Below are 26,858 nucleotides of genomic sequence, written 5' to 3'. Positions count from 1 at the left end.
AACATTTGTAATATTAGTATTATGAATATTATTTTCAAAAGGAAGCTATTCTTGGGAAGGTACGTTTATTCAATAATTATTAATAATTAGATACAATATAAAGTAATTTAGGTGGTACAGATTACATAAAATCTGAACAGAATATTTCATTACGTCTATAGCAATAATTTTCAAAATTTTTAAAGGAATTCCAAAAGACTTAAAACATTCAACTGAAAATTTTGGAATTGATCCCCTTGCTCCGAACAATAGTCCAAAGACTTCAATCTGTCCTTGTATACGATAATAATCGCTAAATAATTGCTCTGTTCATTTCCTCTATCAATGGCAATGATGTCAACTCATTGAGAACTTTCATCTTTCGCAAGGCAGTGGACTTCTTGGTGAACCTCGTAGAAGGAAGGAAGACTTTTAACAATAAGTTCTCATATTGCATGGTGTGTAGTATTCCAGATGAGAGTTAGCAAAATCCCAAGATGTGGGGTAAGGTTTCTATCTCAGTGCAACGTCTGCACTGGGAGCCATCCTGAGAATGACCTGGCATAGCATGCACGTTTGACATTTGTCCTATCATTTTAATTGCCTCCTTCCACTTGGTTACAGAGAGATCAACCCTTATTGTTATCCAACAGTTAGCTGGCGTGTATTCCTGAAATAATCCCACACTTCTGCCTTTCTGCTTGAGTGTGCACCATTTCCTGTATCCTTCATCTCTTAATATATTTATCAGCATTGTACTAGTTATTTTTGTAGTCTCTGCAAGCAATTGTTCTCTTTTTATGCCCAATTTATTAAGACAGTTATTACTCTCAGCTTCTAGATTCCTTGATGCATTAATATGACAGTTATTAATGGTTTGCAACATAAGGTAGTTATTATACCGTTGAATGTATGCTTCCCACGTAGCTCGAAATAATCCCAAGCCTTTAACTTTAGGGGAACTATATATCATGTGATCTAAAATTTGTTTCAAAGATGATTTCAGGAGCATATCAGTATCCTTTAAAAATACTTTAGACATCTTATTCATGGGCGTCGATTGCATTAAATAAATAAGTGAGGGCCATACTGAATAATTAATTATGTTTAATTTTTGATCTGCTTGAAGTAAAGGAGAAGAAACTAATCTCTGTAATCGTTCTTAAAAAATTTTCATTATCGAATTTGTATCTAAAATTATTTCATCATTGTAAGTAATTCCTAAATATTTAATGTTTTCTATTTCGTTTATCAATTCAATATTGAAGTCAATATTGATTGATAGCACAATCTCAAGGGAAAAAAAATGGAACTCTCTGCATCATAAATCCACAGTTAATTCCCGATTTACCACGAAAATCGTCTGTAGCTGCATTTAGATTGGCAACAGGCCACGATTGTTTGGCCAAACATCTGCATAGAATTGGAATATATCAGTCCCCTAACTGCCCATTGTGCAACTCAAACCAAGAAATGGATTCGGAACACCTCAAAATCTGTGCTTCAGTGGCTGACCATGATAATATCTTCGAAAAATATTGGAATGCAAGAGGTCAAATGACTTTATTGTCAAACACCTGGCATTAGAAAACAACAACATATTGAAGTCAGGTTCCAAGTGTACTTTTGTTAGTTTCCCATTACAAATATTTAGTTTTTCGAACATTTAAATTTAAGCCAATTTCCTGAAATTTATATTTAAAGATAAAACACACATGTTGGGTCAATTATACAGTGTTCATAGATTTGATAAGAAACATTAATTGACCCAACATGTGTGTTTTATCTTTAAATATGAAAAAAGTTAGTGAAGAAAAATTGGTCAATTTTTTACTATGACGTGCATCTTAAAATGTCAGTCTCCTTTAAGCCAAGCAACAACGCGGTTCAATCACCTGAACCATCCGTCGTGGTAAATAGTCACTGAAGATGGAGAAGCATCTCTGAAACATGTCTATTACTAATTTCTTTAATAATTATATTATATTTATTAGTGTTCATATAACTGTAATATATAATCTTTAATTTTTCTTATCCTGAAATTTAGTTCTTGCCGTAGTAAATAGGGCTAAAGCACTATTTAATTTGTTTGCAATTAAAACTGTCACCTGTAAAGCCTAATACACTGAGTTTAGGCAAATTTTCTTGTAAACTGTACCCATATTGGTCACTTATGGTATGCTCCAACAACTCATTTAAAATATGATCCGTTGCCAAGCTATACAGTGCACGAGAAAGTGGCGCTGCCTGTCCCAACCGGGAATCGAACCCGGGTCACCTGGTTTTGGAGCGAGATGCACTAACCAATTACTCCACAGGTGTGGACTTCTTTTTGTGACATTAGTTTGATACAAATCATTAATCATTATAGTTACTTCAGGAACTATTACCAGCTTTTGATGTCCCAACTTTATTCTTGTCGATCCATACACTGTTGTCTTTCTACATTATTCTGGAATTCATGGATTCTTCGATCCTTCCTAACAATGTTTTGTTTTAAAGATTTCTTGTTTCCTTTAATATCCAATTCTTTACCAATTTTAATAGTCTCTCATTCAGCATCCTCTTCAAATGGCCATACCAATGCAATTTTTTCTGCTATGGAATATTCATATTTACTTCCAAATTTCTTTTACACATTCCATACAGAATCCCCGAGAATGAAAGGTGCAGCCTAATGCATAATCAGATTTTTCGGCTCTTTATCTTTGCTGAAACCAACATCAACACTGCGTATATGAACATGCTAAAGAACTCCCTGTTTCCTCAATCAAGCAAATTTAAGGCACTGGGTTTCAAATCATCTTTCAACAAGATGGAGCACCACCACACTTTGCGAATCTTGTGCAAAAGAGTTGAATAATCAATTTTCAGAGTGGTGGATTAGCAGAAATGCATCCTGTGGCCCACAAGAAGTCCTATTCTTACCCCATCAGGCTTCTTCCTCTGGAGCTGTGTCAAAAATAAGGTTCACAGTAAAAACATTACAAATCTTGTGTTGTTCGGAATCATTTTGAGTTACTGGATTAAATGAAAGCACTTTCAATTTATTACATATAATACTCGTCATATATACTTTACAATAACCTCATGAAACCTCACCATTTAAGTTATTCTCAGAGACCCTGTATAGGACAGATAGAAAACTATTAAAAAATAGAAGAATGTCACCAATAACAGTTCTACGAATAGCTTTATTTTATCTACTAATAAGATGAAGAGACAGACATAAAATGAAATCATAGATGACGGAGTGAGCAATTTTAATCATGGGAACATGACTGTAAGGCCTAAACCTTGATACAGAAAAAAGAAGAAGAAGAAGAAATAAGTTGCAATCAGTACATTTACAAATAAATAAAAGTAGGTAGTTTTTAATAATTGTGAAATACACATATTTATTATACGCTTTAATAAAACAAACTAACAGATTGAATCTCTACAAATTGCTACTGGTATTCTACATTTGTTCACGAAAATGAAACCATTCTACAATGTTAAAAAATCTTACCAATTAATTTCACACATTCCTATATACAAACTATCACATACTTCTTTATATAGGCCTATACAATATTTCCAAGTAAGCAACACTGCATAAAAATATATATTGCAATTAATTTCCTGTATATGTATTAGTCCACTTAAATTCAGTCTCCCTCTTGGATGCAACCTTCAACCAAATCTCGCAGGTCTGGATTTTCCATTGCAGCTGCTATCCTTTCTTTGTCATTGATTTGTTTGTTGACTGGAAATAAAATAATTAAAAGTGTATTAATTTGTAATGAACTTAACAAGACAAATAATTTTACATGTTTTTTTTTTTTTTAAACCCGATTACCCATAATGTTGCGAACTTCATTTAGTGACCACAAGATGTCTCTAGTTTTACCACAAGGGACAACAATGCAATATGCCACATGAAAGAAAAACAATAGCTGTTTAAAATGGTTACCAATATCCATAAAGAACAAAGGGCTGTGACTGAATTCCTCACTGTCGAGAAAATTAGTCCAATTGAGCTCACACTCTTCTATGAAATGATTGTGGCAGTACTCTAGATATCAGTATAGTTAGATACTGGGTGACACTCTTCAAGAGCGGAGAGACAAACATCATTGACAAGCCTCTAAGTGGTCGACCAGCCACGGCAATGACAGAATGCAACAAGGGTAGAATCGAACCACTCATCAAAGAAAACCATTATATCACAACACATGAACTGTGTGACGCAGTAAGCATAGGAAAACCAGCTTTGATAACCATCATTAAGGATCTTGATTACAGAAAAATTTGCTCCTAGTGGGAACCGAAAATTTTGACAAATGAGCAAAAACTGGTCCAGAAAGATATCTGTTCGGAGCTTCTGAAGCATTATGCAAATAAGGATGATAATATTTTTATGCTCGACCATGCCAAAATGTAGTAATAATACACCTGGTAGTAGCCCTTTAATGCACCTCATTAAAGTACACCTATTCATTATAATTCAGTTGTTCAGCCAATGAGAAATTACCATTGTACCATTATAAAACTGCAAGTATCGATTATTCTCGGATATGCAATCGAAAGACAATTAGCGAAAAGTCACGGAGGCTGGAAATCCAATATTGTCGCAGAAAGTTATGTTCTGTTACTATAATAATTAGCATTAATTGTAAATAATATTCAAATAAATTCAATTTGTCATCTCGTTTTTCAATTCTAAATCAATTTCCAGGTTATATCAAGACTAATCTTCATGTTATATCAAGGTCAATGACATTCGTGCCTCGGAAAAAATCAATACTTTCGCGTCTGCGCACATCTCACAATTCAGGTCAGTTCCACTCCTCACTTACGTAACCATAACATGAATACTTATGAATAATTTCAAGTTAGAAATATGGTCGAGCATAAAAAGTCGTATGAAACTTGCCTATAATGGTAATTAAGTCGCTCATATGAAAATTATGAAACTCGCTTGTGCTCGTTTCATAAACAAACATACTCGCGTCTTAATTACTACCATTATAGGCTCGTTGCATAATGTACTATTCTGTCACGCAACGTTATAGGAGACGAAACCATTATGAGATGAAACAGTGTTCGTACTGATACCTTCAAACATACGCCAAATATGATAATTTAATATATATCGTCTATTTCACAATTGTCCATCTCGGTGAGACTCTACAAGAGTGTTTGTGTTGATCACAGTGATAGTGCCTGGTAAAAAAAGTTGTTTTTTTATTTACCAGTGTATGAAATGATACATCATATTCAAAGCAATACTGTTGGGGAACCAGCTGTGATACAGTAACCAAATTCATGCATGTGTGCATTACACATCTTTAGAACATGGTTTTAATAAATGTAGTAATATATAATTTGTTAGTAAATTACACTCTACAAATGCGGGGTAATTTGGTTATAATTATAGGTTAATTGGTAACTAACCTAGTTTTCGTTCCAGATTAAGCCTTGTACACAAATTATGGATTGGTAAAATACAAATAAATATCCGAAGTGTTTGTCCCTGATTTTAATGCGAGATATTTTAAGTTTACAAAATAAATCTTATCAAGAACTTCAGTACTGGTTGAAATTTTTTATCTTGTTAGATCTAATCAAAATTTTTAAATGCGTATTTAACCTCTGCATTTTGTTCTAGGATACATACACTAACCTATGGTTGGCATAATTTGATTTTATAAGGACTTTAAAGCAGGTTTTAAGCCACAGTCGCATTTTGCTACTAGACTTCTAAAAATGCAACAGACTTTGAATGTAAATGTGCAAAAATGTAACAACACATTGGACTTCTGAAACGAAGATGGTAATAGAGAAAATGAAATCACAGATGTGTATGAACTAATCTGAATTTAAATGAAATGCTAATTGTACAGGCAATGTTCAAGAAGGTATTGAGCAATAGATGTTGAGGAACGGATTTCAAAGCAATTAATGTAAGTTAACAAGTTGAGTGAACAATTTCTTCTAATTGATTTATACAATTCCATCGCACACTGTAAATTGTGAGCTATGATTTAGTTGCACGAATCTTGTAAAAACTGTAATTTAGAAACCATCTTTCAGAAAAAGAGTTAGCATTCTGCTAATAATAAATATTCAAGGGTCTATACTCGTAAAGAATTTCAATGTTTAGAGTGCCCATAAAATAACGTATTTTAATGTGATGTAAATTCAGCAGTAATTGATTCTAAACATACCTACGTATAATGATTTACTTACATAATTATATCTAGAGTGTCGTAAGATGGATTGAAAGTAATAAAACTCCAAGAAAACAAATTACATAACTTTTTGTTTCTACAAACCTTATTAATTTTATTTTCTGAATATTGAATAAGCTTTTCGCAATTTGCATTTTTGCGACAATTATTTATTTTCTAGCTTAAACCCTGCTTTAAAGCATGTTTTCCTTCAATAACACACACATCTAAATTTTTCCATCCCTGGGGTAAATTGAGTATAGTTAAATCTAAGGTTATTATTATAAGAAGAATGCAATAGAATCATTCTAGAACACATAAAAAAGTGACTGGAAAATTATATCACGGTCTCTAAACTTAAAAAAAGATTGTTTTTTATACCCAAATTACCCCAACCCACCATATATTCATCCCAACTGATACCTGACCTTACCTCCCCCCCCCCAAAAAAAAACTTTTATTTACTTACCAGAGACCTGCAAGAGAGCGAGCGCGGGATATCGTTATCAGTCCAGGAAGGCACTGACTGAATGAATAGCGATCATATACGAATAGTTCCGATAAATCACGAAGTAAGGCAACACACCGAGCGATCGGGTCTGACGACGAGCGCTCGGTGTTCATGAGTGCTCTTCCGGTAGCAGTAAGCAGTAGGTGAATTGTAGGCTTGTCTAATCAGTACGTTTCATCAAAACGAATGTTGAAGATGATTCAATAGTATCGACGTCGATCTCAAGCAGAGGCTCGGACACCGTCTCTGTTGATGGTAAAAGATTACAAGACACGAAGTCAAAAGTATATGCCGAAAATAAAGTTAAATCAGCAGAGTCAGAGTAGTGGAAGAAAAGGGAAAGCAGTTACCTACTAGCTCTGCTTGGACTAAATTCGGAGAAGTAAGCGATAAGAATACCTTAAAGTACATAGGATTGTCCACACCTGTGGAGTAACGGTCAGCGTGAAACCAGGTGGCCCGGGTTCGAATCCCGGTCGGGGCAAGTTACCTGGTTAACGTTTTTTCCGGGGTTTTCCCTCAACCCAATACGAGCAAATGCTGGGTAACTTTCGGTGCTGGACCCCAGACTCATTTCACCGGCATTATCACTTTCATTTCATTCAGACGCTAAATAACCTAAGCTGTTGATAAAGCGTCGTAAAATAACCTACTAAAATAAAAATATTCCCAAGTTAATGAGTAAAGTTCATATTACGTTCGAGATGAAACAAAATATATCGCTACTAATTTATTATTTGCATTTCATACTTCGATAGGCATTTTTAGTTGTCACGTATTAAATGTAATTTCTCGGTTTTATATACATTTTATAGTAATATAACCAAACATTTCATTTGCATTTACAATATTATCACGATTAAATTTGTGTCTCAGTTTGTTTTTGAAGTTAAATGTTAAACTGAGTAGGAATGAAATATATTTATACAGAAAATCATTTCAGGCTGTTTCAATCTAAACAAAGAAAAATGTGTAATTAATTAAATTTCCACTAAAATATATAATTGTTGAAAACAATCGAATGATTTCTATGATTACTCCATTGTAGGATTAAATCATTCGAATGCATGAATGAATTGTTCAATAACATTGCAGTATGTTGATTAGTCATTCTATACGTAGGCCTATAGCCTGAGAGCAGCGCTCTTTTTTCTTATCACCATGTAGGTCAGGTGTTTAATTTAATAAAGATCAGGGTCAGATACTGGGGCTGTTAGAAGAGTCAGTACGCTACAACCACACAGAACATTCGAAGCTTATCATTCTATTGTTGCGTCATATGATTCTGAACTCGAAGCTCTTATCATTATCTTAAAATGGAACATATTCTGTTATGCGAGTACATATTTTGTGTAACTTCATACGGCTTGTTGTGGTGGTAAGCAAAATCAATGAATAATCAAGTGATATTGTGAATATTTCTATTATTTCGAATGGTTTTGATAATCAAATGAATGCATTCGATTTTTACCAATGCTGTACTACGTAGTACTGTAGCATACTGCTTCGCGTACAGTGGTTGAAGCGAGCGCTCGTTCCGACAGGGGAGCGATCCCCCGGGCGAGCTCGAGCGAGCGCAGGCCAAACCCGAGCTCGAGCGATTACACACGAAGTGCATTCGGTAAAACCGATCTCAGATATCGTTAAGCATCGCTCTCTTGCAGGTCTCTGTTACTTACTCTCTTCTTCTGTAGAATGCGTTCCTTTTTTAATGTATATGTCCAATTTGAACTTGTCCACTAGACTTCTTTCCAGCTTTATCCGTATACAAAGACCTATTAGAGTAGCCAAAGAGCAATGAGGAACAGTCGGGTTAAATTCAATTCTCAACACACGTACATCGTCTTCTGTTGATTGTTTGATCTGTATAAAAAAACAATACAAAATGAAACAGCCATACATTCTTTAAACTTCATGTTACATTGATTGAATTATTTCAGTGCCAAATGCAGTAAAGTGTTCCAGAATCCGCAAACAAAAATCTGTGAGATTATTTTTGGTTGAGAAAAAGGGTGTGAAACCATTCTGAATATAAAGATATTAGGATAGAGAAGAAACACAATCCGTATAAAAATTATCATTCAACAAGCACAGCTCAAAACACATTAAGTTTACTTTTATGCTGATAGAGATTGATTTCTAATATTTCACTTATGGTAATGACTACAGTCCTTCCAAATGTATTTTCATTATGATGGATAATAGTAGTAAAACTTCTTTCATATATGTTTCTTACTTATACTTTTTTTTTTCTGAAGCGAATAGCAAACTAACAAAAATGTTAAAAGTAGTTTTTCATATGCCGATATCTGTCCCAGGAAATTGCAAAAAAATTTGGTAACCTTACATTAAAGATACCAATACTTCTCTTTTTCGTAAGGATTCCTAAAATTGTGGTAATCATGTAATATTTTATTCTCAATTTGACAATGAGTCCGATTCCAGACAATAGTGCTTGGTTGTTACCATAGAAAACATAACAGTCCAACTCAAGACTTATTTCTGATTCAAGTTAGAAGTCCAATTTTTTAATGATGAAAAACCAAATCATAGAACTACATCCAATGGTTTTGTATCGGTGTATATATAAAAGTGCATTAATTTGATTGTGACAAACAATTTCACGCAAAATGAAGAGAATTACAAACAGTAGCCTAGACCTATATTGTCAAAAGTGTCCGAGTGTACACAAGTGATGAATGCTATGGTAAATATTTATTTTCAAAATTAAGGTAACATTTATGATTTTTTTTAACATAATATTAGGCCTGTAATAACAATCTGGCTTTACATATATAGATCTGATTCACATACAAATATACTAACCATTACTCCATCTTCATAAACAACGTTGAGATCTTCCAGTGTGGCTGGTTTTTCTGGATCACGAATATTCCTAATATAATCTGAAAAAATTCCAGATAATCAGAAAATGACAGATAATTTTTATTTTATGTATAAAAATACGAGGTAATGCAGTAGGCCTACTGCATAAGTACAGATACCGGTACCAGTAATCACATTAATGAAAAGCTAATCTCTCTGAGATTATATTGTTTTGTAGACTATATGGTGGAAGTATGCAATGAGTTGATATAGGCCTACATGGAAATACATCACACGAGAACCAATTAGGGATAAATTTCAGAACACGGATTCCTTCCTTTCCCTCTTACTTCAAAATTCCAACCTTGTGCACACAAAATAAATTTTTAGCACTGAAAAGTGCCCTTTCGTAAGAATGATGATGCGCATTCGACAAACACAGATAAATCTGCTCTTTTTGGTATTTTAAGATATAATTATCAGTGAGGAATCCGTATACTGAAATTTTCCCCTTTCATTAGGGTGAGATTGCCCAAAATTCCTATATGTCTTAACCAAGTATGAAAAGGTGAACATTTTCATTCGATATGTTTGTGCTAACTCGAACACCCAACTTTTTAGTTCAATTATATTACATGTTAATGAATCAATACTTTACCATATATGGTCTCCTTTAATTCCTCATCTCTTCTTAATAATTCTTCCTCATCAATTATTGGAGGTACCTTATTTAAAATAGTTGCTTCCAGAGACGGTTCAATAGAAGTGTCATTTTGTACTACATTTTCTGGTGTACTACTTTCTGTTTTCACGCCTAAGAGAGTCTTGGACTTTTGAAGTAAAGAAAGTAACATTACTGCTTCTTGTATTTTAATTTTCTCGCTGAGTCCCTTTTCTATACCTTTAATTTCATTGCACTACCATTATTTGCCAACTCAAGATACTTGACAAACTACTTCAACAACTAAACAGACATTCTATTCTAACCACAAAAAAATAGATACATGAACATGGGTTTACTCTGCCCGATGATTGCAGCACAAATTGAAAACATAACCTCTTGTGCTATTTACAGCTACGGAGGTCACTGAAAGTCCAAATATTTCACACAGCAGCAGAAGACGTCAGATATACTTTGAAAACTTGTTTTTACCTACTATTTCGCCTACCTAATGTTAGTCAATTTCTCAGAGTACAGCATTTAATCTAAACAAGGATAGAAGGAAGGAAAGAGTAAAATCATTTCTTCGCTGTACATTATCCTTGAATAAAAATTCAAGGGGTAAACTGTGAGGGAAATCCCAGTGACTATAAAATGTCTTTGGAAATCCCCAAAATTTCGGGAATTTCAAGTACACCCAAAAATATTCTAATTTAATTTTAGGCTTCCTATGGTGGATTTTTGCTCCGAAAAACTGAAGGGCCCTTCCCATTCGCCAACATTTTAATGAATGCTGAAATTCTATAATTTAAATATAAGTCATGGAAATTTTGTTACGTCTGGCAACCTTGTTTGATATCTACTGAAATTGAAATATTGCTTGGGCTAGAGAAATTAAAAAAAAATAATAATAAACCCTGAGTATATAAATTTGTTTTATAATGATTCGTCTTACAATCAGAAAATAAAATAAATACGGGCATACTGTAGGTACTGAAAATTCCTGATCACATACCGGTACGGTATCTATATCATATGAGGGGGTCGAAAGCAAAGGGGTATAGTGCACTTATTTGTGAGAAAATGTGGTTGAAAGTACTCAAGATTTCGTAAATTCCGTGAACTCTCTTATTTCAATTTTAGTGTGTGATGTGGATAGAAGATGTATCCTTTTGCCACTAAAATTTTAAGATGTAAAATTTTTAATGTTCTAGCTTGCTCCAGATGCACGTAACTCATGTTCGTAGAATGTCACACGTACCCCTTTGCTTCTGACCCCTCATATGTCATCAGCGCAAGATGTAGGTCATTCCATATTATTTGCAGATGACACAAGTGCAGTAATTACAGCCAATAACTCCAACACATTACAATCTTCAACAGAGGCAATTCTCTTCAAAATAAGTAATTGGTTCTCAGCCAATAAATTAGTATTAAGTTAAATTGTAACAAAACATATTAAAAAAAATCCTACCCAAATTCAACCTCGCAAATTTCAAGCGCAATAATTAATAGGTCCCAAATAGAAACAACCACCAAATTTCTTGGCTTACAAACGATAATGTGTTACATTGGAAAAATCATATTAAAGAAATTGATCCCAAACTAAATTCAGCATGTTTTACTATTAGATCTCTATGAAAGAAATGGCAAATGTTAATACCTTAAAAATAATATACTTTGCATACTTTCACTCGTTTACAAATTTTGGAATAATATTCTGGGGAAATTCTAAAGATAGTAACAGTATATTCCTACTTAAAAAAAAAAGTAATTAGAATAATAGTAGATGCCAAATCTACAGAATTGTGTAGGACCATTTTCAAAAAACTACAAATAATGCCCATGGCTTGTTAGTATATTTTTTCATTAATAAACTTCCTAGTATATAATCGTGAGAACTCTGTAACTAATTCAACATTCATAGCATAAATATGCATAAAAAAATGACCATACTCCATTGGCAAGTCTGTCATACTAACAAAAAGGAGTGTGTTATATGGCAGTAAAAATTTTTAGTAGCTTTCTTACAGATATAAAAAAAATCAAACTCAAAACATAAAATTATTTAAGGCCAAATTAAAGGAGGACCTAATTTGTCACGCCATCTGTAGTTTTTGTAGCATTTTGCACAAAACTACAGAGCTATTTTTAGGGAAATTTTACAAGTGATTTCCAATGTCCTCAAAATTTTCCTGGATGAAGACAGTACATACACTTCTGCATTTATCAAACATTTTCCATTGTCTGGAATTTATTCACAAGTTTATAGATCGCTGTACAACTTGGAACATTAACACCAGAGAATCTTGTCTGATATAATCTTCGAATTTTAAAAGTCAAATTTGTGAGCACGTAATTATCGGACATAAACACACACTAATCAATGTAATATTCATGACAGACGATTATATAGGATGGAAGAGGAGGGAATGAGCTAGAATGTAAATGAAACAATGGATGAGAATGGTATGTGTATGTTAAAATGATGGTGGATCAAAAACCGAAATATGAAGGTTCACACTAACTAAAATTGTAAAGTTGGCGGGCAAATATGTCATATCATATAATGTCCATGTAGCAATTTAAGCTGAAAATTATGAACACCAACACATGACCCAATCTCATTTTAACTTCCATTAAGACTAAGGTAAACCGAGGCAGCAATGCAATTTCTGATAGCAATGTTGTACTTACCAATAAAATACATTCCCCCTCCCCACCTCTCTTTTCTGTGCTGTGGAAGCACAGTGGCAGACAACCAAGTTGTCATTGCATGATAAAACAATCAATTAATTACAAGGTGACCAGACATTCCAGGTTTACTGGAACAGTCCTGGTATTTGGTACTTTGTCCTGAAAAATTTTCTCGGGATGCCAAAATGCCCTGACTTCCATGCACAAGTTGAACATGTTCAGTTTTCTTGCACTGATGAAAACATTTTGAGAGCAGTTTTATTTCCTCACGAAATGTGATGTGATTCACTGAAAGTATATTGGCAGATCCATTTAGGTTCCAAAATTCATAGCAACCGTTAGAACATGGTTGACTTGATTTAAAACTACGTTAGAAAAGCAAAGCGTCTTTTCCATCTGATGTGTTTTTGTTATACATTTTAAAATAAGGAAAACATCAAGATGGACCCAACATGATAAGTTCAAATTATTTGAATGGATCACTCGAGAAGAAATTAGCTTGAGATTAAATACAAAATAGTATAAGCATTTTATTGGCAAAGTGTAAAGTATTATCAGAAAATTTCAATGAAAGTTTGTTGTTTGATGAATTCACTGAATTAGAAGAAACTGTAGATATTAGGCCAAGTGAATGGTATCTGAAAGAAACAACTGTGGCTGATATGTGGAATTATAATGTACAAAAAATGTAAAGAAAACTTTGTTGCTTTGTACATTTAATTATTTGCTGAGTTTTTGTTGTGTCTGCCATAAAGCAATGCAAGCCTGGAACGTATTTTCAGCCTTATGAACATTTGTTGCACTGATGAAAATAACTATGCTTCCCTAAATATAGTTACAGCAACACTGTTAAAATTCATTTTAATCTCTTTTGTTAAAGGGTTATCAACTTAATATTTTTAATGTAAAAAAAAGTTATATGTATTGCTGCTGTTGCATTAGCATTAAAATTATCAGCAAAAATAATACTTATTCTTAGTTCTTCTATCATAACAGCATAAATTTGCTGATGTAATTGCCTGAATTTTAGTTTGTACAATTTTTGTTTGATCCATATCGTATCCAGGTGTCCCAATTTTTTACTTTCAAAATTTGGTCACCCTGTCTACTCACCCAATACAACCCACCAGAATCCTCGTTCTCCAAAATTTCATTATTACAATATTTTCTGCTATTTTCTAAATGCTAAGAATGCCTATTTAATAACTGGACTGAGATAATAAATAAAATATTTTAAAATACACAAAATTATTAATTACACAAATCATTCTTTATTTCGCATTTTTACAATGAGATCTGAACAATTATTTAGAATGACCGTGTACATACAGAACTAAATTTTCTCATTGCTCTTTGTTTATCAATCAGGAATGTTCCAGAAAGAACAGCCTGTGGAACTATGGTATCAAGTTTCCAGTGGCACTTGAAATGCCCAAAATGCAACAAATATTGGTAAAGAACAAATAAAATAAAGAAAATTATTTGTGCCTCATATCACAAGAGAAAAATATTTAATAAAACAAACAACATACTCTTGGGCAATAGCAAATCAAAATAAAATAACAATTTTTTAATCATTCATACCATTTGAATGTTTTAACAAAAGAATTCATTATTATAAACAAAGGCAACACTGGCTTCAAACGAAAACTCGTCCTTGGTAAGGCACTCACAACATCCTCTACAAGATGATCAAGCATACTGGCATGTTCAAGTTTAGGATGCTGTGGACTCTGGTGAACTGGTCACCACAGGTCCAGCAGACACAGAGCGTTTTCGGGGAGATGTGGCATTACTTTGGGGGGAATTGGTAGAGTTAGTGTTGGTTTCACCCGATGAGCTGGGAGCTTTGACAGGAGAGCTGGTTGTGGTGTCTGGAGTGCTAGACCCGCTTGCATCTCCAGCCCCTGGCTTGGCTTCTTTATTTGATTCGACCTTATTTTCAGTTTTAGGTTTTGATTCTGGATCGAAGTGACCCACTAACAGCTCTCTCAAATCTTCTATTTCTTTTGGTTTTGCTTTCGTTAATTTAGATGCCAGCAACTCGGCAATGCCTTCCTTTCCATCTTTAGAATATGTTGCTGTAAGCATCTCATAATCAATTCCTGCCTCTGCAAGAATTCTACGCAGATTAGTTGCACGTTGCCTCTCACGTCTGTTGATACGGAGCATGGAATTAAATATGGGACGCAGGGAGTTTTGGCGCTCCAACACAACCTTAAGGCCAGCAAGCTCCATTTCTTCTTTGGTAACTGTGTGCGCATAATCACGTACAGATTCTACAAGTCCATGATCAGTCGCATCTCCTCCATCTCCACTACCTTGATTATTTTCTGGGCGATCTTCACCTGCACAAAGCTGTTGCATCACCTGTGAAATATGTCACAGAACATCTCAGTCACGAAACATTATAATTAATTTTCTAGTAAAGGAAGAACAAAACAAATGGAAGAAAAAGGCCGATAAAAAAAAGAAAAATGGAGGAAATGGAGAAAGAGATAGGAAGAAGAGGATGAAGAAAGAAGAAAGGGAAGGCAAAAGGAAAAATAAAAGAAGAGAAAGAAAGAAAAATAAAAATGGAAGGAAAAAATGAATAGAAGAACTTTATAAAACAGGCAACAACTGAGTCAGTGTAGAATGTGACAACACTGCACTAAGGCAAGGTATTAAGTAAGTAATGTATTATCTCCTTGTTTTTATACACGCACAATAATAAATCACTACTATATATATCTATGGAACAAAGGTAAGCAAGCAATAAATAAAGTTTTTCTAAATCAGCAGGTGCAGGCTTCTGATACCTCCTTATCAAAACATATCTTATCGTACTTCGGTACAGCATGAACTCAATAGTCATTTCATTATATAAAGGAAATAATCTTATTATGACCGATCTAAAGAATTTCTTTCATTACTTCACACACTGTGCATACCTCGAACTTTTGTTTCTGAAAAGTTAGCTTTGAACGTAATAATTAGGCATAAACTATGACTATCCTAGGTCTTTATGTGAATAGTATTAATGCAGATAAAATAGTCGCAATTTAGACTAAATTTCAGCACGTTTCTGCAAAATTCTTCAAATAGATTTTTCGCAGAATCCTAATGACCAATTTACTCAGACTCTTTATCAGAGAACTCGTAATGAAATACAGGGTTATTAGAAATAGTTCAAATTAAGATAATTGTCAACAAATTAAGCAAACAAGATTAACTAAGTGGTTATGGGATGTGCTAAAAATGGAATTTAGTCTGTGACGTGGATTGTCTATTGTCCTTATTCGACACAGTAGTTGTATTGACTTCGCCAATGAGAGTAAAGTGGGCTTCATCTGTCCACAACACTACAGATTACCACTGCGGTTCAATTTCCATCTTTGCTAATATATACAAAGTTTTATCTCTTTTCATAATCAGCTTCCTTCAATTCAAATATTAATTGCAATTTATAAGGATATATTTTCAGAAGTAGACTACTGTTGAAGGATTATTTCCTTCTTTGTGGGGACACTGTAATAACATTTCTTTAGCTTGTTGTCTCAGTACAATATTTAAATTCTAGAATTTCAACATTAATTAAAATACTGGTAAGGATTTTCTAAAGCTGGGTTTTGGTTTTCACGAAAATCCTCGCAATCTGAATATCACTAATTCTTGGTCTATCTGATTTCATTTTATCATGAACTGAACCAGTTTCATCAACCTTCTTAATCAATGCACAGTAAGGACTCAAGGTACAAGGGCCTTCTGTCCGATGTATTTTTGTCTGAAATCTTCCTAATCTGATTTATCTTGCAGTGAAGTTTCTACCACGTTCATAACAACACTGCACCAAACCAATTCTTGTTTGAAGATATAAAACCATCTTTCAAAACTTGGAAAATGGCTAAAAAAAAATTGTTTATTTTTCAAAGTTTGTTACCTTATAACAAAGGAAGCAATAATTGTTCTAGCAAAGAATAAGTAAATTACTTTCTTCACATATTCCATAGCTGCTTGATTCATTTTTAGTGCTTAATTTATTAGAAATTATATACATTTCAATTATGTTAGTTATTTTATAATAACCATTTCGTATTAATATACAGAGCAATTCCCGAAAATTGTGCCATACTCTACGATAATACACATCATCGAGAGAGGGGGGAAAAAAAACCGCGCGCACGCGCACACACACAACCCCCCATGCACACACACTTTTTGAATAGTTTTAAATAAAATCACGGTTCTTCTTTCCATAACATATATCCTTGTGGACTTCTCTCTCTCTCCCTCCCTCTCTCTCTCCCTCTCTCTCTCTCTCGCTTTGGATGTCTGGAGTTGTGTGTTACAGTACAGCTCACAGCAGCAATACAAAATCTCGTAACATCAGGGTCAATGTTAGAGATAAGGCAATACATCATCATCATCATCCATGGCACTACAGCCCACGAAGGGCCAAGACCGACCAGCCGGCTGCTGGCCTCATGGCCACATGCCGAAGCAGAGGTGGACGATCATCCAACCAGAATGGAGCTATCGTGCAGTTAGCACGATGAGCCCCCCAGCCGTTATAGCTGGTTTGCGTAACCAGATTTCGCTACCTATCGTAGGTCCCTAAGTGCATCACGATGCTGGGTGGCCACCAGTCCCATACACTGGCCGAAATTTCATGAGAAAATTTCTTCCCCCATGAGGACTCGAACCAGCGCACATTCCGTAATACAAGTCCCAGGCAGGATGCCTTAGACCACGACGCCACGGCGCGGGACGATAAGGCAATACAGGTCCAACATAATCTATCTAGCTTCCGAACAACGTAAGTTAAGGAATACAGCACACACAGTTTACACTCTGGTGACTTCGTGTATTGTTGCAGAAAGTGGGGTCTTTGAAAACCGGGTTTAACACAAATTTTGCAAGTGAATAATGATATGAATGTTCTTTAATGAATTTATAATACACTCTGTACCATTCTCGTAAATAATTTAAATGCTTAAATCTTCATAATTTCCACGTTCATTAAGGAGGGTGTAACTCAATTTAAAAAAATATGACGTAACTTTTTTCATCACAATGATGTCAGAAATCAGATCCTAGAGTATGGTATAATCTTCGTGAATCACTCTGTATTTAACAGTTCGGTTAATTAAAAAAAACTCAACTTAAATCTAAAACTGCCGTTTAAGTTGCAGTCATCTCCCTCCAGCTATGAATCCAGCAGAACCAAATTCAATTTCCTGAAGAATACTGAAAATACATTATCTGTTTGGGATTTGATGTGTGTTTCTTATTTTATGTTGTCCTGAAAATGGTCTTGGGCCATGTTAATCATATGTTCTAAGAGTTTTACTATTTGTGAATGATATTAAGAATCTGACCAAACATATTCAGCAACATAAAGTCCCAACAGTTTGTAAAACTTTGTAATAATAAAAGATAATACAATATAAGAAATAACGAAGGAGAAATTGTTACAGTTAATAAACTGAAACAGATACTTCAAGAGATGAGATTCCAGTCATTCTTCGGACTGTTGACTAAACACATATAATTAACAATTCTTAGAATTTGTAACCATCATTTTTACGAGTAATATGTAGGTAGGTAAAATGCTGTACCCCTCTGAGCATTGGGTTAGCATTTTCCCGAATCTTGATTTCTATTAATAATGACAATAAGGCAGTTACACTGTGAAGTCATGTGGCTTACTCATAAAAAATAGAATAAAATAATTATTTTTTGGCTCTCCTGAGAAGTTTTTAAACTGAGGGTTATGACCTTGTCCCCTAACACGATCGAATTATACTGTTGTTTCTAGCAGAAGAAACAAACACAGACAATCCAATCCATTGATTTTGAAATAAATTATTTCATCACAACAATTCAAGATGCTTAAGAAAGAAAATTACAAACGAAAATCATATTTAAATATTTTATGGGAACACTGAATTGCCAACCTGACAATGTTAAATTATGTCTCACATAAGGAACTTTTTCTCAAAAACTGTTGAAGCTAGACAGCTGATATTTCACAGCTCATGAACACACAAATTTACTTACTGCTGAAGTAACAATCTCTGAAAATTTCAGCTTTCTATATTAAATAGAAACTGAGAGGGGGTTTGTTTTGTATGGGAAAACTAAACTTACAGAAAATCAGCGTTAAAGTAAGACATACATTACCATTCCCCTCCTCAGAAAAACGAGAAGTTAACATGGAAGTAATTTTAGTATAATCATATGTGATATTCCATTTTAAAAAGAAAAATCAAAGAATAAATTGAAAAAACAAAACATATAATTTTCCACCCAAAGACCGTAAATTTATGAAGAATGAGCATTAAAAGTAAAGCTTCTATATCCTTGTCAGAAAATCAAAACAATTTTAGTATAGTCATATGTAATACACCATTTTAAATAGGGGAAACCAAGTATTGGAAAAATTAAAATCAAATTTGACCCGAAATCCAATTCCATTCCCCCTTAAAGAAAGGTATTGGTAAGAAAAAAAGAACTGTGACATATTCTTGTAAATTCTCTAAAATTAATCATAAAATACCCATTATTTCAGGAATGTAAAACAATAATTGCAAATTATATTTATTCTATTCAGAAGTTTCTGAAAAGTTGTTATACAATCTAAGTTTGAAATTACGAAGACAATATAAATAAGAATGAGTTATTATTACCTCCAATACTCAGTCCCAGTTCATTATACCCACATTCCTATTTAATACATAGGGACGGAGTTAATTTAATAGCCCTGAAACTTTAGTCAAAAACTCACATTTTTCTTTTGGCAGTATTATCCGATTCGAAATTTTAATACCAAACAAGTGACACCTTTCAAAGCCTAATGAATCACTCGGATTACAAGAAATGCAGTCTCTATTTCAAGTGGACACTTACAGTTATCCATACACAAGCATACTCTGCCTTCAAAGTTCGAAATTAAAAGTGAATCTCTTTAAACAAAAATCAGGCTCACCTGATAAGTTAAACGTGCTCTATCTGCGGCATTATCTAGATCTTCATCATTATTCAGTAATACACGGGACAGGGTGCGCAGTGAAAACATGCGCACAGTTTTGGCACACTTTACTTCTGCCATTGCATATCCATTGGCAAATCCTTTGACTACAGCAGAAAATTTTTCTAGAAGGTTGTACTTTTGTAAAGCTTCCAAAAGCAGTGGTGCTGCCACCTTCCGTTGTTCATGACTTAAAAGAATTACACCATCTGAGTTACCTTTTACAGTTTCTAGCCAATTAATAAAGTCTGATAACCCAGAAATCTCACTTTTAGTCTTTAGCACCTGAAACAATTAAAAAAAAAACTCTTTAGATTCACTGAAGTATAACACAGTACTTCTCAATTAAAAAAGCTTCTCTCTTTTATAAGATTTCAAGTTCCTTGTAGATATTTTGACATTATTTGATTATACAGCTATAGACTATGTTTTGTAACTACAGCCTGAATGTGTAAGCAAAGACAAATATTGAAATATACACATAATTTATTAAAATATGCATAATAAATAATAATAATTTAAAATAAGCATAAATCAAACATCTTGCTAATGAATTTATTTTATTAGGTGTTGCAGTATATGTCTAGGCCTAAAACAAAAGTCTCAAGATCTTCTTTGGAGAAATTTTTATACCTTTTTCTGAAAACTGTTACACAGTGAAAGCATTCTCCCTAAATCACAAACCATTACCAGTACCCATGTAATACTGATACAGAAAAGCATAAGGTTGGTAAAATTTACTTAAGTTACAAAGTACTAACACGAACACGAATTTTTCCCCCAGGAAAATTAGGTTCTCTCAAGTTTGCGTTTTAAAAAGGGCAAATGTCAGTAGAAGTCTGTTGCTGAAATATGAAAAGTAAGTAGGCATATAATTTCAATTTATATAGGCTATACACTTACATGCATAATCAGAGACTTGTAAAATCGATTTTTTTAAAACTATTCTGCATGTATTTCATAATATTTTGTATTCAACATGCATCTCGCATATAAATCCAGATTCTACCTGTAACCTTTATTACGTGATAGTGACGCAGTAATGTCTAATAAGCGGCAAATATGTAGCCTTGATTTTATTGAATTAATTCTAGAACTTTTATAAACTGAAATAAGTCAAACATACAAGATGTGAGGCTGGTCTCAAATATTTTTAAAGTTTCATCATCATCATCATCATCCTAACAAATATTGGGCCTAATGGCCCATTACAGTCTCAAGCCATCTCTTTAAAGGTCTTCCTAGTATTCTGTCAAATACTTTGACTTTTAAAGTTAAGACTTGAAAAACCAGCACCAGAAATCATATCTAGGTTCGTATGGTTGAAAGGATGAAAAATGAGGCACACGACACATACATACACAGAGCACATACAGTAACTTACATACTATCATTAAGCAGTAAGTATAACCAAAATAATTTTGACAAATATGTTTGACAGCAATCATTTCGTTAACTCTACAGAGAAACTAGACAAAAGAGGGTAAGTAACATTTTTTCCCTTCAACAGTTGCCTACTACGAATAGTATACAACTTACTAAGCATGTAGTTTTATTTTCTGGCACCCAATATTTCCGAAAGAATATCCTAGAACTATTCACCTGTTGTACATAGTAATGAATAGATGTATTGCCGCCATATTGTCTACATCAGATGTCAAAAGCAAACGAAACACCATTTAAATATAAAATATTAATTATGTCGAAATATAACTTCCTTCAACAATAATCTCTGTCTACACCTGACATTAAAAATGCTTTCTAGTCACCAGCATAGCTCAGGAAATAGCGCTCGGATGTGGGTTCAGTTCCCGTTTGGGCTGATTATCTGGTTAGGTTTTTTCAGAGGTTTTCCTCAACTGCAAGGTGAATGTCATGTAATTTCTGACGAATCCTCGGCCTCATATCACCAAATATCATCTCATTATCACCAATTCCAACAATGCTAAATAACTCAGTAGCTGATAAAACATCGTTAAATAACCAAGTAATAATAAAATAAAAATGCTTTCTTGTTAGTGTAGTCCAAACACCCACTGTCAAGAAATTTGCACCTGGACCTCTCAAGCAAACTTAAGTACTTAAATTACGTATCTCAACAGCAGATTCCATTATAGCAGTGATAAATCATTCATTATACATACAAAAGAGGTTAATAGATCTAAGTTATTCTGTGGAAAGTATTAGGTGCTTAGTACTCTGTACTACTATAGTTTGACAACTTCAAGTGAAACCCCGTAAAACACGCCAACTTCTGGAATCTCTCTCTTTCTTTCTTCTCTCTCCCTCGCTCCTCGTCATTCAGTCACCAATCACCACATAAATATCTGAGAGGGTGTGTGTGGGCATCGCGACCAATAGAAGAACCACTCTCCAGTATTACCACAATAACGGATTCTTCATTTTTGCCTCGACTGTCGGCTAAGAAGGTTCCATTATGCTAGCACTGCAGGTAACTAGTCAACCTTTTAATGCTTTTGTTAGCAGGTTTGACAAACTGTGAGTGGACCTGCAAGTACATACTGCATAGTGCTCTCTCCCTTCCCCCATGCTTTCTCACTTGCTCTCCCCAAGACACCCAGCACTCATGTAGTAACTCGGTCAGGGTTTCAGTTCGATTTGTCAATCTATAGTAGTATGTAACTGTTAGTTATGTAGAATTACAGTCATTTCTACACAATGAACTTGCAATTTGATGTTGAAAGTGGGAAAATGTACAGGCTTCAAAATGTAAAAAATGGTAAGACATAAAAAGGTAAAGTTTGAAAATATGGTACAATTATTTGTTATATGAGAACAGGCCTGGACCAACACATTTAACAGGAAGAGGTGGAGGTGGAGAAAAACAAGATAAGGAAGAGATAGAAAAGACAAGAACTAGAAGAGAGAGAAAACGAAGAACAGAAACTAGAGAGAAAAGAGGAGGGTGAAGAGGAAGGTGAGAAGAAACAAGAGAAAGTAGGGGTAAGAAGAGGAGGAACATGAAAAAGGATGTGCAGGAGAACAATAACAACAAGCAGAAGATTAAAAAGTTTACATTCCTCCCTTAACAACTACCTATTTTCTTATTATGTTATTATATTAGCATTTGGTTATAACAGACGTAACGCAAACTTGAAGACAGAACAAACCTTTCCAGTCTTAGAATCCTTAAGCATACGATAACGTCCAACAGTAACTACTCTGATGTTATGCCTGCGTCTAGCTGCAGGATTCATATCACGAAATGGCATCACATACTGGGAAAAATTAAGTGTTGGAGAAAATGCTGCAATCTGACATATTTCATCAATCAGTCGTCTTCCTGTCGTGTCCAAATCCCAACCCACCAACCGATAGTCACCGGGTGGAAGACCCAACTCTTCACCCTGAACACCATTTTCCTTTACTGTCGTGGAAACCATTTTCTTTCACTTAACCTGCAACATGTAATAACATTCAAATTAAAGGATCATATGGCTGATAATGTTTGCATTAATAAAACACTCGTAACTGGATTTCTTTCACAGGCATTATCTAATGAAATATTCCCATTCTGTTACAATATAAAAATGTAGAACACTTGTTTAGTAATAATTAATTCATTAAGCATAACAACACACACACACACACACATCTTTACTACTACAATTTATACCGCGTGTTTTTCTCGGTATAGGACATAGGGAATTAACATTGTCATAAGAAATCTCTTATAAAAACCAATTAAGAAATAACTTAATCTTACTTACAAATGGTTCTTAGAGAACCTGGAGGTTCATTGTCACCCTCACATAAGCACGCCATTGGTCCCTATCCTGAGTAAGATTAATCCAGTCTCCAGCATCACATCCCAAATTCCTCAAATTCATTTTAATATTATTTTAATATTATCCTCCCATCTACGAGAAATAACTTAGTGGGCCATATTTAGAAATTAGCAGGCTTTGGCAATGTGTAAAACAACAGAACATCATTTACAATTGCTAAGTCAAAGCACATTCACTTGTTTTACAAATTGTCAAACCTGCTAATTTTTAAACATGGCTCACTGATTAGGTTATTTTTGTCATTGTTTTTATACACAGGCCTGTTATAATTAGCTATGCTAAATCCCTGTGTCCTATACCTACCCAGAAAAGCATAGGTCTACCGTATAAATTTCAATAGCAAATCATTGTTCGAAAAATCAAGATACCCTTGTTTACATTCTTTCCAAAGAAAGCCATTTCTATTACAAAGGTTGTTTATTTCTGAATATTTATAATTTAATGTCTCATCTTCAAACATATTCACAGAAAATTCACTTCATATCATAATATTAAATAATACTGAAGACTTATTACTTCAGCTTTCTGGTGAGGGGAGGAGGGAAAAAAACAAAAAGAAGAGAAGCTGGCATCAATTTCATTGTAATTATTGGACCATTTCATTTTTAGTGTCCATAAATTGCAATGTAATTGATGTTTGCATATCTAATGAAGTGATAATGAATATAATTTCATAGTAAGGTTAGACTGCGTCAGGTTAGTATTGCATTGTGAGGCTTTATTTTAATGTTAATAATGTTCCGAGATATATCAACGCAATTCATGATAATATAAAAGCTTGTAGCAATTATTTCCATTATATAAAGCAATGATTTCTATTATAAAAGAAGTAGGCTATGCCAACAATTGTACTTTGCAGAATAAAGTGAACGTTACTTAATACATTTTTACTTTGCTATGTCATAATTCTTTCCATTTTCAATAGCTTAACAAATATTCTTGGATTTTTCTTTAAAGGTCATATAAAAGGAAAATAAAACTCTTGAAAGGAAATCAAATCTTCCAATAACAATAATACTCTATGTTGAACATGTCAAAGGACCTACAATATGGTAGGTATGCCAGACGACACCAAGTCCTGAATGCCAGATAATGAACTAAAAAAAATAATAAATAATAATCACAAATATAAATGCAACAGTTATTGCTTTGAGATCGGCGATAAAGTAATGAGTAAGCAACATAATATTTTCTTTCTTCTAAGTAACACTGTAACTCTACAACCACCAAGCTCATAAAGTACATTTTCTTTCACATTAAATTTTCCATTCTTTTACCAAAAATAATTTCCCTCTCAAAGACTTACAGTGTAGGCCCTATCATTAACTTGACTAATCACTAGTAAAAATCAATTTTGGCAAACTGAAGTGCTAGAATATATTTTTCACTCAGTACGAAAGTACTAATTTACTACACATCGAAAGGAGAGCTAATTCATCAATCCTAATCTAATGGTTATACTTAAAGTGTGTAGAGCGTTGCAATATCTTTGCCACCATAACCAAGAAATACGTGGTTCAATGCATTATTAAAACTTACAAACCTATGTTTTAAGACACGTAGCGTTTTTAGTAACATGTTCACCATGCTTTTCCGCGTAATTTTTACATATAGTGTAACAGGAATGTGTAACATATGTTTAATGAGTTTATCCAATATATAAAAAACAATACCTAACTAACCAAGGCGGATGAAGTTACAACCTTCCTCACGAATGAAGTTTCTGGAAGACATTCTGCAAATAATTTCCCAGTGTGTTTGCAATTTCTAAATTAAAACTGTAATGTTCATGATATCATGATAACACTGAAACTTCGGTTACCAAAACTTCTTTTATGAAAGTCACATTTAAGATATTAGGCCTTACTACTTTTACTTCAACATTTTTCCACGCACTAACAATAGGTAAGCTTAATGAGCAGAATATAAAGTAAATGAACTCAACAAGTAACTGTTAAGGGACTGAATGTTTCATCAGATTAACAAATTTCATAGTGCGTATTAAGGCACTACAACATACGTCCCTCCAATACCGCAGTATCTCATAATGTGGTAGAAAATATTTGCAACCTTGATTGAGCAAAGGAAACCAATATCCTAAAAAGTATGAGGGTGAATAACAAGTAGGGCCTATGGACCTGCAAGCAAGCAAAATCCAAATCGCAGCCTATTGGTATGGAGAGAGATCACTGCAGTTGAAGAATACACCTAACCTAACCTCAATTAACTAAAATAACACATTAATTTAAATTAAGCTGCATGAAAGTAATACAATAACCATAGACCACATTTTACTTCCATAAATACGTCACCTTCATATTACAGACTCAAAATGTACTATAATGAGGAAGGAAATTACAAAACTCCGAAAAATCGAAATGAACTACGCTATAATCTACAACCTGAAAATACAAATCCTGAATGAAATGCCAAAACGTAGTTACCATACCTACCACGTGTTTTCTCCAGTACTTGCCAGTGGCGTAGTACAAAAATGACCTTGGAGAAGACCTAGCTTTACTATTTCAGTAATATTTAAACATATGTACAGTAATATTAATTGTAATAGTATGGTGCCTTCACAAGAAAAACATTAACTACATCGAACACAAGTCATTCTGTGTTATTACTCAGAATCTATTCTTAGCGAATGCATCGCTGCCCCGCCCCTTAATGCACAACAGAATTAGTAAGCTTATGTCCTACTTATTGTGCAACAACTAGAAGAAACTCACCTATGTTTTTCAAATATCTATTAAAGTACGATTCAGTTTTACGAAAATTGTTGCCACTTATCCAACCAGTCTTCTGTCTCTACAAAAAAAATCTCTTTACGTCAACGCCAGAATGGTTTGCACGTGGAGGACAGTAAAAAGGTCGAGGCCTCAAGTCTTGACTACACGATACACACATCGAATCCTGTTGTTATAGATACGTAGAGTTTATTACGTCATCAGAAACGTTCATAAATCACAGATAATGAAACAATAATACACTTTCTGGGCAGAATAAATTAAAAGCATTGACCAGAAACAATAATATGTTTCTTTTAAAGTAGTATATTCATTTCAGTATTAAATTCTTTTTATATTAATAATTCTGGTTCTGTATGTCAACAAGCACAACAGTTTCTGAAAACACCTGAATA

At 33.8% G+C, this 26,858-nt stretch overlaps 2 protein-coding genes across 3 annotated transcripts; both read right to left on the bottom strand.

The window, feature by feature from the left end:
- Positions 1–3,347: 3,347 nt before the first annotated feature.
- Positions 3,348–10,676, bottom strand: galla-1 (cytosolic iron-sulfur assembly component galla-1). The gene is made up of 4 exons (XM_069817026.1): positions 10,190–10,676; positions 9,532–9,611; positions 8,385–8,568; positions 3,348–3,727 (listed from the first exon to the last, which is right to left on the bottom strand). The coding sequence occupies exons 1-4, from the start codon at positions 10,383–10,385 to the stop codon at positions 3,630–3,632; spliced, it is 558 nt and encodes a 185-aa protein (XP_069673127.1). The 5' UTR covers positions 10,386–10,676; the 3' UTR covers positions 3,348–3,629.
- Positions 10,677–14,137: 3,461 nt separating this feature from the next.
- exu (maternal protein exuperantia) lies at positions 14,138–26,625 on the bottom strand. 2 transcript variants are annotated; one of them, XM_069816393.1, is made up of 4 exons: positions 26,446–26,625; positions 23,033–23,320; positions 19,860–20,186; positions 14,138–15,259 (listed from the first exon to the last, which is right to left on the bottom strand). In XM_069816393.1, the coding sequence occupies exons 2-4, from the start codon at positions 23,303–23,305 to the stop codon at positions 14,606–14,608; spliced, it is 1,254 nt and encodes a 417-aa protein (XP_069672494.1). In that variant the 5' UTR covers positions 23,306–23,320; positions 26,446–26,625; the 3' UTR covers positions 14,138–14,605. The 2 variants fall into 2 exon arrangements, with proteins under 2 accessions (XP_069672494.1, XP_069672495.1); XM_069816394.1 differs by lacking the exon at positions 26,446–26,625 and adding an exon at positions 26,164–26,320.
- Between the last annotated feature and the right edge of the window lie 233 nt (positions 26,626–26,858).

This window comes from Periplaneta americana, chromosome 17 (assembly GCF_040183065.1).
Source record: "Periplaneta americana isolate PAMFEO1 chromosome 17, P.americana_PAMFEO1_priV1, whole genome shotgun sequence".
Classification (NCBI taxonomy): Eukaryota; Metazoa; Arthropoda; class Insecta; order Blattodea; family Blattidae; genus Periplaneta; species Periplaneta americana.
Note: the sequence above shows the minus strand (reverse complement) of the source record. Positions and strands in the feature narration are given on the sequence as shown.